At 47.5% G+C, this 15,238-nt stretch overlaps 1 protein-coding gene across 1 annotated transcript in view; it reads right to left on the reverse strand.

Annotated features, from left to right (window-relative positions):
* LOC139563838 (RNA polymerase-associated protein RTF1 homolog) overlaps window positions 1-13,643 on the reverse strand; it is a 28,847-nt gene extending 15,204 nt beyond the window's left edge. Inside the window, exons 1-11 of the mRNA XM_071382778.1 lie at window positions 13,314-13,643; window positions 12,031-12,174; window positions 11,613-11,772; window positions 9,984-10,182; window positions 9,121-9,262; window positions 8,900-9,011; window positions 8,445-8,598; window positions 7,741-7,918; window positions 5,892-5,974; window positions 3,215-3,302; window positions 600-707 (exon numbers count right to left, since the gene is read on the reverse strand). Of these exons, the coding sequence (XP_071238879.1) occupies window positions 600-707; window positions 3,215-3,302; window positions 5,892-5,974; window positions 7,741-7,918; window positions 8,445-8,598; window positions 8,900-9,011; window positions 9,121-9,262; window positions 9,984-10,182; window positions 11,613-11,772; window positions 12,031-12,174; window positions 13,314-13,397 (1,452 nt within the window). The 5' untranslated portion in view covers window positions 13,398-13,643. The remainder of the gene's footprint in view (window positions 1-599; window positions 708-3,214; window positions 3,303-5,891; window positions 5,975-7,740; window positions 7,919-8,444; window positions 8,599-8,899; window positions 9,012-9,120; window positions 9,263-9,983; window positions 10,183-11,612; window positions 11,773-12,030; window positions 12,175-13,313) is intronic.
* Between the last annotated feature and the right edge of the window lie 1,595 nt (window positions 13,644-15,238).

Here is a 15,238-nt window from a genome sequence, read left to right on the forward strand (position 1 = left end):
CACCATGCGCAATGCCAAGGGGTCGGCTGGAGTGGTGTAAAGCTCACCACCATTGGACTCTGGAGCAGTGGAAACACGTTCTCTGGAGTGATGAATCACGCTTCACATTCTGGCAGTCTGACGGACAAATCTGGGTTTGGCGGATACCAGGAGAACGCTACCTGCCCCAATGCATAGTCCCAACTGTAAAGTTTGGTGGAGGAGGAATAATGGTCGGGGGATGTTTTTCATGGTTTGGGCCCATTAGTTCCAGTGAAGGCAAATCTTAACGCTACAGCATACAATGACATTCTAGACGATTCTGTGCTTCAAGATGTGCCAACAGTTTGGGGAAGGCCCTTTCCTGTTTCAGGATGACAATGCCCCCGTGCAAAAACCGAGGTCCATACAGAAATGATTTGTGGACATCGGCGTGGAAGAACTTGACTGGCCTGCACAGAGTCCTGACCTCAACCCTATCGAACACCTTTGGGATGAATTTGCCTAATCGCTCCAACATCAGTGCCCGACCTCACTAATGCTCGTGGCTGAATGGAAGCAAGTCCCCTCCCAACATATAGTGAAAAAGCCTTCCCAGAAAAGTAATGTAGTGTACTTACGTCCTCTATGTCTTTGTCGTTGAATTTGTAGTTACAAGCCTCTTTGATGGCTTGCTCCTTCTTATTGATCTCATCTAGAGTGGGAACCTGCATACTGGCTATGATCATCTGTAGACAGAGAGAAGAGACATAACACGTTCAATAGTCCACAAGAGAGACTGCTCTACGACAGGCCTGACATAACATGACATAACCTGTGAGGCTAACTAGCCAACTAACTAGCCACCTAACTAGCATCCAACCAGCCATCCAACCAGCCGCCTAACTAGCATACAACCAGCCATCCAACTAGCCATCCAACCAGCCATCCAACTAGCCGCCTAACTAGCATACAACCAGCCATCCAACTAGCCATCCAACCAGCCATCCAACCAGCCGCCTAACTAGCCATCCAACTAGCCATCCAACTAGCCATCCAACCAGCCATCCAACCAGCCATCCAACTAGCCATCCAACTAGCCATCCAACTAGCCATTCAACCAGCCATCCAACTAGCCATTCAACCAGCCATCCAAACAGCCATCCAAACAGCCATCCAACCCGTCGCCTAACTAGCCATCCAACTAGCCATCCAACTAGTCATCCAACTAGCCATCCAACTAGCCATCCAACTAGTCATCCAACTAGTCATCCAACTAGCCATCCAACTAGCCATCCAACTAGTCATCCAACTAGTCATCCAACTAGTCATCCAACTAGTCATCCAACTAGTCATCCAACCAGCCAGCCATCCAACCAGCCAGCCATCCAACCACCCAACTAACTAGCCATCCAACTAGCCGCCTAACTAGCCATCCAACTAGCCGCCTAACTAGCCATCCAACTAGCCATCCAACTAGTCATCCAACTAGCCATCCAACTAGCCATCCAACTAGCCATCCAACTAGCCATCCAACTAGTCATCCAACTAGTCATCCAACTAGTCATCCAACTAGTCATCCAACTAGTCATCCAACTAGCCATCCAACTAGCCATCCAACTAGTCATCCAACTAGTCATCCAACTAGTCATCCAACTAGTCATCCAACTAGTCATCCAACCAGCCAGCCATCCAACCAGCCAGCCATCCAACCACCCAACTAACTAGCCATCCAACTACCCAACTAACTAGCCATCCAACTAGCCGCCTAACTAGTCATCCAACCAGCCGCCTAACTAGTCATCCAACCAGCCATCCAACCAGCCCCTAACTAGTCATCCAACCAGCCGCCTAACTAGCCGCCTAACTAGCCATCCATCCAACCAGCCATCCAACCATCCGCCTAACCAGCCATCCATCCATCCAACCAGCCGCCTAACTAGCCGCCTAACTAGCCATCCATCCAACCAGCCATCCAACCATCCGCCTAACCAGCCATCCATCCATCCAACCAGCCATCCAACCAGCCAGCCACCTAAGTATCCATCTTAAGATCCACAACATTCATCTATCCATTCACTCTCACTATTCTACAGGTCTGTTTGAAATCTTGCCATCTACCAAGTGGTGGAGTTAAAGCAACCATGCCTCATCCAATCAGCACGTTCCCACTGGCACTTCCTCAAGTCTACATCCAATCAGCATGCTCCACTGCCACTTCCTCAAGTCTACATCCAATCAGTATTCTCCCACCACCACTTCCTCAAGTCTACATCCAATCAGCATTCTCCCACCACCACTTTCTCAAGTCTACATCCAATCAGCATAGTGCGTACGGCCCAGTACATCACCGGGGCCAAACTTCCTGCCATCCAGGACCTCTATACCAGGCGGTATCAGAGGAAGGTCCTAAAAATGGTCAAAGACTCCAGCCACCCCCAGTCATAGACTGTTCTCTCTGCTACCACACGGCAAGTGGTACTGGATCGCCAAGTCTCGGTCCAAGAGGCTCCTAAACGGCTTTTACCCCCAAGCCACAAGACTCCTGAACAGCTAATCAAATGGCTACCCAGACCATTCCCCCCCCCCCCCCCCCCCCCACCTATTACCTCGACACTGGTGCCCCCGCATATTGACTCTGTACCGGTACCCCCAGTATATAGCCCCACTATTGTTATTTTACTGCTGCTCTTTAATTATTTGTTATTCTTATCTCATACTTTTTTTTTTACTTAAAAAAAATAACCGCATTGTTGGTTAAGAGCTTGTAAGTAAGCATTTCACCTGCTGTATTCGGCGCATGTAACAAATAAAATTTGATTTGACGTTCAGTAACTAAATGTTGTTTAACATCGCAGATAGAAATGTCATGAATAGATCTAATGTGATTCCTTATTCTACATATCAGAGAGGCATGTTTGTTCTACAAGGAATATTTCTATCTCAACGTTCCAAAACATTGTGTCATGCTGAACGCACCCACATTCTCCTCCTGCCACTTCCTCAAGTCAACCATCCAATCAGCATTCTCCTCCTGCCACTTCCTCAAGTCAACCATCCAATCAGCATTCTCCTCCTGCCACTCCCTCAAGTCAACTATCCAATCAGCATTCTCCTCCTGCCACTTCCTCAAGTCAATCATCCAATCAGCATTCTCCTCCTGTCACTTCCTCAAGTCAACCATCCAATCAGCATTCTCCTCCTGCCACTCCCTCAAGTCAACCATCCAATCAGCATGCTCCTCCAGTCAACTCACCGCCTCTTTCCACTTCATGAACTCGTTTTCTGTGAACTCCTGATTGGACACAAACTCCAGTCTGAAGACTCGGGTGTCACCACCATGCCTAGAGGAGAAATATGGGACAGAGCACAGAGAAACATTTAGTCGGCATAGAGAAACGGGCAGAGGAGGCGAGAAACGGGCAGAGGAGGCGAGAAACGGGCAGAGGAGGCGAGAAACGGGCAGAGGAGGAGAGAAACGGGCAGAGGAGGCGAGAAACGGGCAGAGGAGGCGAGAAACAGGCAGAGGAGGAGAGAAACGGGCAGAGGAGAGAAACGGGCAGAGGAGGAGAGAAACGGGCAGAGGAGGAGAGAAACGGGCAGAGGAAGAGAGAAACGGGCAGAGGAGGCGAGAAATGGGCAGAGGAGGCGAGAAACGGGCAGAGGAGGCGAGAAACGGGCAGAGGAGGAGAGAAACGGGCAGAGGAGGAGAGAAACGGGCAGAGGAGGAGAGAAACGGGCAGAGAGAAACAGGCAGAGAGAAACAGGTAGAGAGAAACGGGCAGAGAGAAACAGGCAGAGGAGGAGAGAAACGGGCAGAGAGAAACGGGCAGAGGAGGCGAGAACCGGGCAGAGGAGGCGAGAAACGGGCAGAGGAGGCGAGAAACGGGCAGAGGAGGCGAGAAACGGGCAGAGGAGGCGAGAAACGGGCAGAGGAGGCGAGAAACGGGCAGAGGAGGCGAGAAACGGGCAGAGGAGGCGAGAAACAGGCAGAGAGAAACAAGCAGAGAGAAACAAGCAGAGAGAAACAAGCAGAGAGAAACAGGCAGAGGAGGAGAGAAACGGGCAGAGGAGGAGAGAAACGGGCAGAGGAGGAGAGAAACGGGCAGAGGAGGAGAGAAACGGGCAGAGGAGGAGAGAAACGGGCAGAGGAGGAGAGAAACGGGCAGAGGAGAGAAACGGGCAGAGGAGAAACAGGCAGAGGAGAAACAGGCAGAGGAGAAACAGGCAGAGGAGGAGAGAAACGGGCAGAGGAGAAACAGGCAGAGGAGGCGAGAAACGGGCAGAGGAGGCGAGAAACGGGCAGAGGAGGAGAGAAACGGGCAGAGGAGGAGAGAAACGGGCAGAGGAGGCGAGAAATGGGCAGAGGAGGCGAGAAACGGGCAGAGGAGGCGAGAAACGGGCAGAGGAGGAGAGAAACGGGCAGAGAGAAACGGGCAGAGAGAAACAGGCAGAGAGAAACAGGTAGAGAGAAACAGGCAGAGAGAAACAGGCAGAGGAGGAGAGAAACGGGCAGAGAGAAACGGGCAGAGGAGGCGAGAACCGGGCAGAGGAGGCGAGAAACGGGCAGAGGAGGCGAGAAAGAGGAGGCGAGAAACGGGCAGAGGAGGCGAGAAACGGGCAGAGGAGGCGAGAAACAGGCAGAGAGAAACAAGCAGAGAGAAACAAGCAGAGAGAAACAAGCAGAGAGAAACAGGCAGAGAGAAACAGGCAGAGGAGGAGAGAAACGGGCAGAGGAGGAGAGAAACGGGCAGAGGAGGAGAGAAACGGGCAGAGGAGGAGAGAAACGGGCAGAGGAGAGAAACGGGCAGAGGAGAGAAACGGGCAGAGGAGAAACGGGCAGAGGAGAAACAGGCAGAGGAGGAGAGAAACGGGCAGAGGAGAAACAGGCAGAGGAGGCGAGAAACGGGCAGAGGAGGCGAGAAACGGGCAGAGGAGGAGAGAAACGGGCAGAGGAGGAGAGAAACGGGCAGAGGAGGCGAGAAACGGGCAGAGGAGGCGAGAAACGGGCAGAGGAGAAACAGGCAGAGAGAAACAAGCAGAGAGAAACAAGCAGAGAGAAACAGGCAGAGAGAAACGGGCAGAGGAGGAGAGAAACGGGCAGAGGAGGAGAGAAACGGGCAGAGGAGAGAAACGGGCAGAGGAGAGAAACGGGCAGAGGAGAGAAACGGGCAGAGGAGAAACAGGCAGAGGAGAAACAGGCAGAGGAGGAGAGAAACGGGCAGAGGAGAAACAGGCAGAGGAGGCGAGAAACGGGCAGAGGAGGCGAGAAACGGGCAGAGGAGGAGAGAAACGGGCAGAGGAGGAGAGAAACGGGCAGAGGAGGAGAGAAACGGGCAGAGGAGGCGAGAAACGGGCAGAGGAGGCGAGAAACGGGCAGAGGAGAAACAGGCAGAGAGAAACGGGCAGAGAGAAACAGGCAGAGAGAAACAGGCAGAGAGAAACAGGCAGAGAGAAAGCCAAGGGTAGTAGCAGGTAAGAGCAGAGTAGTTTTAAATGAAGGGTAGTAGCAGGTAAGAGCAGAGTAGTTTTAAATGAAGGGTGGTAGCAGGTAAGAGCAGAGTAGTTTTAAATGAAGGGTAGTAGCAGGTAAGAGCAGAGTAGTTTTAAATGAAGGGTGGTAGCAGGTAAGAGCAGAGTAGTTTTAAATGAAGGGTAGTAGCAGGTAAGAGCAGAGTAGTTTTAAATGAAGGGTGGTAGCAGGTAAGAGCAGAGTAGTTTTAAATGAAGGGTAGTAGCAGGTAAGAGCAGAGTAGTTTTAAATGAAGGGTAGTAGCAGGTAAGAGCAGAGTAGTTTTAAATGAAGGGTAGTAGCAGGTAAGAGCAGAGTAGTTTTAAATGAAGGGTAGTAGCAGGTAAGAGCAGAGTAGTTTTATATGAAGGGTAGTAGCAGGTAAGAGCAGAGTAGTTTTATATGAAGGATGGCGCCGTACCGTAACTGTAGTCCTTTGTTCGTCCGGGTCGTTCCCAACTGGTACACCTTAGCCGTCTCTACCACGTCAACTATTTCAGCCACCTTATCACAGGGAATTACAAGAAATACTCATTATTGAACATAGCTAACTGAAAATTCAAATGACACAAAACATATAGAAAAAGGTCTACAGCAACATTGCCAAGGAACAATCTCCAAAGTTAAATAGGAATACGGACTCAGGCTGGTTCCCCCCCCAGACACAGAGTAAGCCCTAGTCACTTTCAAAGGAGATTCACCATTGAACTATCTTAATCTGGGTCCAGGAAACTGCCCCAATAACTGCATGTCGTTACCCTGTAAACTGGTTTGCTACTACTGTTCCCGATGCCTATCCGTACGAAGCAGCCTGTCGTTACCCTGTAAACTGGTTTGCTACTACTGTTCCCGATGCCTATCCGTACGAAGCAGCCTGTCGTTACCCTGTAAACTGGTTTGCTACTACTGTTCCCGATGCCTATCCGTACGAAGCAGCCTGTCGTTACCCTGTAAACTGGTTTGCTACTACTGTTCCCGATGCCTATCCGTACGAAGCAGCCTGTCGTTACCCTGTAAACTGGTTTGCTACTACTGTTCCCGATGCCTATCCGTACGAAGCAGCCTGTCGTTACCCTGTAAACTGGTTTGCTACTACTGTTCCCGATGCCTATCCGTACGAAGCAGCCTGTCGTTACCCTGTAAACTGGTTTGCTACTACTGTTCCCGATGCCTATCCGTACGAAGCAGCCTGTCGTTACCCTGTAAACTGGTTTGCTACTACTGTTCCCGATGCCTATCTGTACGAAGCAGCCTGTCGTTACCCTGTAAACTGGTTTGCTACTACTGTTCCCGATGCCTATCCGTACGAAGCAGCCTGTCGTTACCCTGTAAACTGGTTTGCTACTACTGTTCCCGATGCCTATCCGTACGAAGCAGCCTGTCGTTACCCTGTAAACTGGTTTGCTACTACTGTTGCCGATGCCTATCCGTACGAAGCAGCCTGTCGTTACCCTGTAAACTGGTTTGCTACTACTGTTCCCGATGCCTATCCGTACGAAGCAGCCTGTCGTTACCCTGTAAACTGGTTTGCTACTACTGTTCCCGATGCCTATCCGTACGAAGCAGCCTGTCGTTACCCTGTAAACTGGTTTGCTACTACTGTTCCCGATGCCTATCCGTACGAAGCAGCCTGTCGTTACCCTGTAAACTGGTTTGCTACTACTGTTCCCGATGCCTATCCGTACGAAGCAGCCTGTCGTTACCCTGTAAACTGGTTTGCTACTACTGTTCCCGATGCCTATCTGTACGAAGCAGCCTGTCGTTACCCTGTAAACTGGTTTGCTACTACTGTTCCCGATGCCTATCCGTACGAAGCAGCCTGTCGTTACCCTGTAAACTGGTTTGCTACTACTGTTCCCGATGCCTATCCGTACGAAGCAGCCTGTCGTTACCCTGTAAACTGGTTTGCTACTACTGTTGCCGATGCCGATCCGTACGAAGCAGCCTGTCGTTACCCTGTAAACTGGTTTGCTACTACTGTTGCCGATGCCTATCCGTACGAAGCAGCCTGTCGTTACCCTGTAAACTGGTTTGCTACTACTGTTGCCGATGCCGATCCGTACGAAGCAGCCTGTCGTTACCCTGTAAACTGGTTTGCTACTACTGTTCCCGATGCCTATCCGTACGAAGCAGCCTGTCGTTACCCTGTAAACTGGTTTGCTACTACTGTTGCCGATGCCGATCCGTACGAAGCAGCCTGTCGTTACCCTGTAAACTGGTTTGCTACTACTGTTCCCGATGCCTATCCGTACGAAGCAGCCTGTCGTTACCCTGTAAACTGGTTTGCTACTACTGTTGCCGATGCCGATCCGTACGAAGCAGCCGCTCACGGTCTTCTGGAAGAACGGCATGTGACACCAGCGCTCCAGTTTGTGTCGGGACAGACGCACGCGGTTCAGTTCGTCCGGTAGTGACACGGGCTGCGACTTCGGCGGCGTCTCCTCTTTCCTGGAACGACACAGAGACAGGAAACGGAAACGTTGGTCATGCAGGAAGGTGGTCAAGTGTTTTCTTATCTCAAGAAAAAACAACTTACAAGACCTGGAATGGAACAAACTGTCCATCTAGAGCTATGATCAAAACGTTGCCTGACACTGAACAACTATCTACAGCTGACACTCTCAGTAGTACTATCAACTAAACCATTATCTGTCTATCTACAGCAGACACACTCAGTAGTACTATCAACGAAACCATTATCTGTCTATCTACAGCAGACACACACTCAGTAGTACTATCATTTAAACCATTATCTGTCTAACTACAGCAGATACACACAGTAGTACTATCAATTAAAGCATTATCTATCTATCAACAGCTGACACACACAGTAGTACTATCAATTAAAGCATTATCTGTCTATCAACTAAACCATTATCTGTCTATCTACAGCTGACACACAAACAGTAGTACTATCAATTAAACCATTATCTGTCTATCATTATCTGCAGCGGATAGATAAAAAGATACTCACTCCTCGTCTTCGGAATAAGATGAAGAGTGTGAACTGCGATCGCTCTTTACAGATGATTTGTCGTCATCCTCCTCCTCTTCCTCCTCCTCATCGTCCGAGTAAACCTCGCTGGTTTTCAGGGGCTGCCGTTTCGGCCGTTTCGCCAGGAGGTCCGCTGTCCAAATTTTAAAAAATGTCGTCATTTAGCAGACAAATCAAACTTTATTTAAAGTACATTTCACAAACATGTCTTCTGTTCTCCCAACAGAGATCAAAGTTCAATACACAGGAAGACACACCAAAATGTTTTACAAAAGGAAAACGAAAACCAACATTTCTTATTGGAGAAATACAGATAACACCCCCCCCGGTTTCACTACCACCCGTTGACCCAGTCCATAAATGCCATCTATTGACTACATGTTTCGCTTGATGACAATTGAAATGTGAGGACAAACACTGCACAGTCAACAGACCTGTCTTTGTTTTCTTCTTCTCTCTCTCTGCTTTCAGTTCCTCCATGGCCTGAGACTTTTTATCCAGCTTCTCATCCCGTTTAGTTCTCCTCTCCTTGTTGTGAGACATAACCTACAAGGAGAACGCAGTCACAATGTACCGGTAAGGACTAACGGAACACAAAGTAAGTGATGTTGTTGTTGTTTCTAAACAAGGTTCTGGGATTAGAAGATGTACTCACCACTTGCTGGTCCTGATGACTTCTGTCCTCATGATGGCCGCTGGATGATCTCTCACGCTTCTTATGTTCTTCTTCGTGTTTCTTTTTCTTCTCCTCTTTCTCCTTCTTCTTCGCCGTTTTCAGCTTCTTTTTAATTTCAAATCTGACAGAAAGATTCACAGTGTCAGGCGAATGGTGTTCGATGACGAGTTACGTAGTAATAATCCCAGGATATTCATTTCAAATCACCTAAAACAGCCGAACAAAGTCAACTGGTCTACTGATCAAGTATAATAGCCACAGGGATGTAAAACTCTATATCTTGGGTGTGCTATTCATTCACTTTTCTTAAAAATTCTTTATATGAACAAAATTACTAGAATAAGGTTCACAAGCCAACAAGCCTCTGTACTCTTATGGCTCCAGACAGACGGTGACAACTCTCCTGCTGAACACACCCCTGGCTCTGTACTCTTATGGCTCCAGACAGACGGTAACAACTCTCCTGGTGAACACACCCCTGGCCCTGTACTCTTATGGCTCCAGACAGATGGTAACAACTCTCCTGCTGAACACACCCCTGGCTCTGTACTCTTATGGCTCCAGACAGACGGTAACAACTCTCCTGCTGAACACACCCCTGGCTCTGTACTCTTATGGCTCCAGACAGACGGTAACAACTCTCCTGCTGAACACACCCCTGGCTCTGTACTCTTATGGCTCCAGACAGACGGTAACAACTCTCCTGCTGAACACACCCCTGGCCCTGTACTCTTATGGCTCCAGACAGACGGTAACAACTCTCCTGCTGAACACACCCCTGGCTCTGTACTCTTATGGCTCCAGACAGACGGTAACAACTCTCCTGCTTGTCCTATTCTCACCTCCTCTTGAGCACCTCCCTCTTCTCTATCCTGTTGAAGAGCTCCTGCTCCCTCTCCTTCTCAGTCATCTGCTCCAGCCGAGCCCTGTCCTCCTCGTCTCCCATCAGGTCCTCTCCGTAGCCGTCCCTGAAGACATCGTCCTCCGACGAGGAGTCTGAGCTGGAGGCAGAGCTATTGCTCTCTGAGTCAGACACCTCACCTGGTGGAGGAGAACATTATATGGCATTAGTATTGTTGTGGAGAGAGACGGCATAAATGGGATCCTCTTTTAGACTGCATCTATATGAAGATACAGGGCCGTCTCCGTGGCCACGACGATACCGGGCCGTCTCCGTGGCCACGACGATACCGGGCCGTCTCCGTGGCCACGACGATACCGGGCCGTCTCCGTGGCCACGACGATACCGGGCCGTCTCCGTGGCCACGACGATACCGGGCCGTCTCCGTGGCCACGACGATACCGGGCCGTCTCCGTGGCCACGGCGATACAGGGCCGTCTCCGTGGCCACGACGATACAGGGCCGTCTCCGTGGCCACGACGATACAGGGCCGTCTCCGTGGCCACGGCGATACAGGGCCGTCTCTATAGCAGCATATTTTGTCTGTGTTAAGGCACCTTTCAATATGAGAGTCAAATCAATTGTTGGTCACATTAACCAAAGGCAGCAATTAACCACTCTTGTAGGGTCTGTCTCAATTTGTCTTTATATGTTTCCTTGCATCCCATCTCCTGACCTCCTTCTCAACCGTATTGTAAGAGAAGATAGAAGGTCCCTCCCCTCGGATCATCCTCTCCAATGTGTTTTGAGAAGGAGCCAAGGACAGAGGATTCAGAATGAGCCCGGACCTTCAGAGAACTTACTGTTGTTAGTGGAACCACTGACAGCTACTACTCTCTTGGGTTACCTCCTGAAGTGTGGACTTGCACACTCTACAGCATGGACATAAAAAGCTTTAGAATGTTGTAAGCAGGTTTATTTTATTTATTTAACTAGGCAAGTCAGTCAAGAACAAATTCTTATTTACAATGACGGCCTAGAAAAAGTGGGTTAACTGTCTTGTTCAGGGGCAGAATGACAGATTTTTACCTTGTCAACTCGGAGAGTCAAACTAGCAACCTTTCGGTTACTGGCCCAACGCTCTAACCACTAGGCTACGCTGCCGCCCCTCCACTCTAACCACTAGGCTACGCTGCCGCCCCTCCACTCTAACCACTAGGCTACGCTGCCGCCCCTCCACACTAACCACTAGGCTACGCTGCCGCCCCTCCACTCTAACCACTAGGCTACACTGCCGCCCCTCCACTCTAACCACTAGGCTACGCTGCCGCCCCTCCACTCTAACCACTAGGCTACGCTGCCGCCCCTCCACTCTAACCACTAGGCTACGCTGCCGCCCCTCCGCTCTAACCACTAGGCTACGCTGCCGCCCCTCCACTCTAACCACTAGGCTACGCTGCCGCCCCTCCGCTCTAACCACTAACCCAACGCTCTCATCGCCCTGCTGGAGGGAGTTTCCACTATTAAATCCACGAGAGGGCGTATGTAAGTTCACACTTCGTAAGAAAGGGTGTAGAATCTGTCTGCAACCATTTTATTTTTATTTTTTAAATATATTTTTAAAACGTACCCTCCTCGGGGGCAGAGCTGTCAGCAGAACTGTCTCCGCCAGAACTCCTGGACGAAGCAGCTTTATGAACCCTCTTCTTCGCTGCCTCTTTCTTCTTCTCTGTTGCCGTCGGTTTCCCTGGCTTGACCTTCTTCTTGACTTTAGGACCACCGGCGGTCCACTACGTGAAAACAACACAGAAAACAGAACGTTATCATGTGAAGCGTCAAGGACGATATGAAAGTAACGTTCACTTATACAGTGTCTCTTTCATGCCACTACTGTAAGGGCTGATTTCCTGTACACAGATTAAGCCTAGTCTGGGGGATTAAGAAGTTATTTCAAAGGTGACCCTTTACATTGGGCGTGCTTCTTAGTCCGGGGAAAACAGCCGTAGGAAGATCAAACAATATGGAGAGAGGACGTTACTGTGACATACCTCATCATCACTGTCTGATGTCTCTGAGTCTGATGAGGCTGCGGGCTTGCTGACCGGCTGGTTGTCCTGCTGGTCATCCTGCTGGTCGTCCTGCTGGTCATCCGAGTCCACCCTCTTCCTCTTGGTGGCCAGAGACAGGAGCTCCTGGGGGCCACAGGGTGAGAGAGACAAAACAGAGGTGCGTTTAAAGCATGGGCGAGTGAACTTACAGTGATGGGGAAACGGAGGCCGAAGTTGAGGAGCACACATTATGTTACGATATAGATATTATTAGATATTCTAAATAGAGAAAAAAAAGGCACAATAGCGGAGAAACTGACATCTTGTAACAACATAGATCAACAGTTAATATGAATAGATTTTTACAGGATGAATGCTGCATGGTTTGCTCAGGGGACAGCGGATGTGTTAAGGTAACATTTCAATTGACCGACAAATCTCCTTTACAGCATATCTACAGTGGTTTCTGCATGTTAGAAAGCGTTATAGTACTGTAGTAGTAAGTGATTCATAGTTTATCAGTCACTCACTTTTATTGTGTCGTCTTTCATTTTATAGGTTGTGCAACTTAACTTATTGTATTTCAATATGGTGCTGTGTAAATAACTAATGAAACATCACTTAGTAATAAATATCTCTGTTGTAGTGTGTGTCAATTTTAAATTGTAGCTGTGTTTGTTTATGTTAACCAACAGGCCGAATTGTTAACTACCAACACAAGCATTATGATATTAATTAGCTGCTAACTAACTAGTATTAAGTTTAACACCAAGCTAGCAAAGATAACTAGCTAGTTAGCAACTTCACTGCGGCAAGTTACGTGATGTTAAATCTACGATTGGCATGTTTTTAATAGCACAACATTGTCTGTAAAGTAAGTAACATGACATGCTATCTTTCAACACATTCCTCCGAAGCTAACTTTAGCTTATGGTTAAGCTAGCTAGCTAGCTAACTGTTTTGTCAACACCAAAATATAACTTTAGCAGCGCCCATTACGTATTGCAGGATATAATGTTATAAATCCGCAGGTCAGTGTATTCTCTGATGACCAAATTATCACAACGGGTTAGATTAATGTTGCCACATGATATTATACTGGGAATTAAATAACGCCAATAAAACTTCAGGCCTACGGCGCGGTGTTTTCCTCCAAACTCAAGACACAGCCAGCATGCTAACATTAGCTAGCTAACCCAAACTGTTCTTATCCGGTTGTCAACCCACCCTGCCTGCTAAGTAGCGGAAAACAAATTCAAATCCAGAAAAGGTGCAAGACTCACCTGATCTAAATTATCATCACTAGCGCTGTCTTCAGAGTCAGAGTCGATAACAACTCGACCTTTCCGTTTCTTTACATTCACCATGATTAAGCTAGTTGATAAGCTCGGCTACCTCTGTGTGCGGTGTGTTGTTGAAGACGGGAGAAACGGCGGTAGCTAAGTAGTTTAGCACCGCCAGACCTGAACTGGTCCTGAGACACACAAAGGCCCTAGAGTACCACTGAGCATGCGCCTCAATGACAAACGGCGCAACAACAACAACAACAAAAACTAGTGGAACCGAAAATAGCAGCGGTGTTTCCAGGGAGGACGTTAATCTACACGGACCACAAACCTTGGATATGGGAACTATACGTTATTTCTTAATGATTACACATGTATAAGTCTGTTAGAGCTCACAGATCACTGCACCTGTACATAGCCCATCTGTGAACAGCCCATCTATCTACCTCATCCCCATACTGTATTTATTTATCTTGCTCCTTGGCACCCCAGTATCTCTACTTGCACATTCATCTTCTGCACATCTACCATTCCAGTGTTTAATTGCTATATTGTAATTACTTTGCCACCATGGCCTATTTAATGCCTTAACTCCCTAATCTTACCTCATTTGCACTCACTGTATATAGACTTTTTGTTTTCTTTTTTCTACTGTATTATTGACTGTATGTTTTTTTTATTCCATGTGTAACTCTGTGTTGTTGTATGTGTCGAACTGCTTTGCTTTATCTTGGCCAGGTCGCAGTTGTAAATGAGAACTTGTTCTCAACTAGCCTACCTGGTTAATTAAAGGTGAAATTAAATAAAAACATTATACAAATGTTATCATATGTATTCTACGCTGTGAGTGATGAACACAATGCTATCTACCAAAGGCCAGTTCTAAATCGATACAAGAGACAGATCCAACGGGGAAAATTAGCTGGCTTGCTAAAATCATCATTCACATGTTCTGTTTAAAGGTGAATTGGCTCTGGATGCCAAAACAGCCAAATACTCCAACTAAACGTGAATCGATTCTCAATTGCGGTACAGTTCTAGAAACATAAATCCATCTAGTTTATTTTGTATTATTATCATGAACTTTAAAACAAATGCAAAAACAAAAATATACAAACAAGATTACATTAAGCTAACAGACAGGGGTATTACATATCGAGATTTTAAATTTGTCAAAAAGTTGTATGGTATTGCTTTTTTGTTTTTAAACTTATTGATAATTTCAAAATAATATTTAAATTATATCTTAAACAATGTGAAGTGGGGTTTGTTCTCCTCCCACTTATTTTATGGATAAATAATCCATGAAAAATAAAACAAATTAACAATTAAAGTTAAATCAGGGTATATATCATTTGGATCAAAATAAAACATATCAGAGTTTTTCAAATGAACATTAATAGTAGTTTATTTTAAAATAAAATATTCTAACTCACTCCTAAATTTTATGACTTAAGAACATTCCCAAAATAAATGGTCAAGAGTCTCTGGGTCACAACCACAAAATACACATTTATTATCAATAGCTATTTAGAATCTCTGTACAATAAAGGTCTTTAGAGGATAGATTCTATGAATGAGTTTGTATGATTCTTCTTTCACCTTATTAGATATACAATATTTGCCAGACAACAACGAGACTTTGTTCCAGGTCACTTGTCCTAGGGCTGCATTCCAGTACACTTGTCCTAGGGCTGCATTCCAGGTCACTTGTCCTAGGGCTGCATTCCAGTACACTTGTCCTAGGGCTGCATTCCAGTTCACTTGTCCTAGGGCTGCATTCCAGGTCACTTGTCCTAGGGCTGCATTCCAGTACACTTGTCCTAGGGCTGCATTCCAGTACACTTGTCCTAGGGCTGCATTCCAGTACACTTGTCCTAGGGCTGCATTCCAGGTCACTTGTCCTAGGGCTGCATTCCAGT

This window comes from Salvelinus alpinus, chromosome 34 (genome assembly GCF_045679555.1).
Source record: "Salvelinus alpinus chromosome 34, SLU_Salpinus.1, whole genome shotgun sequence".
In the NCBI taxonomy this organism is placed as follows: Eukaryota; Metazoa; Chordata; class Actinopteri; order Salmoniformes; family Salmonidae; genus Salvelinus; species Salvelinus alpinus.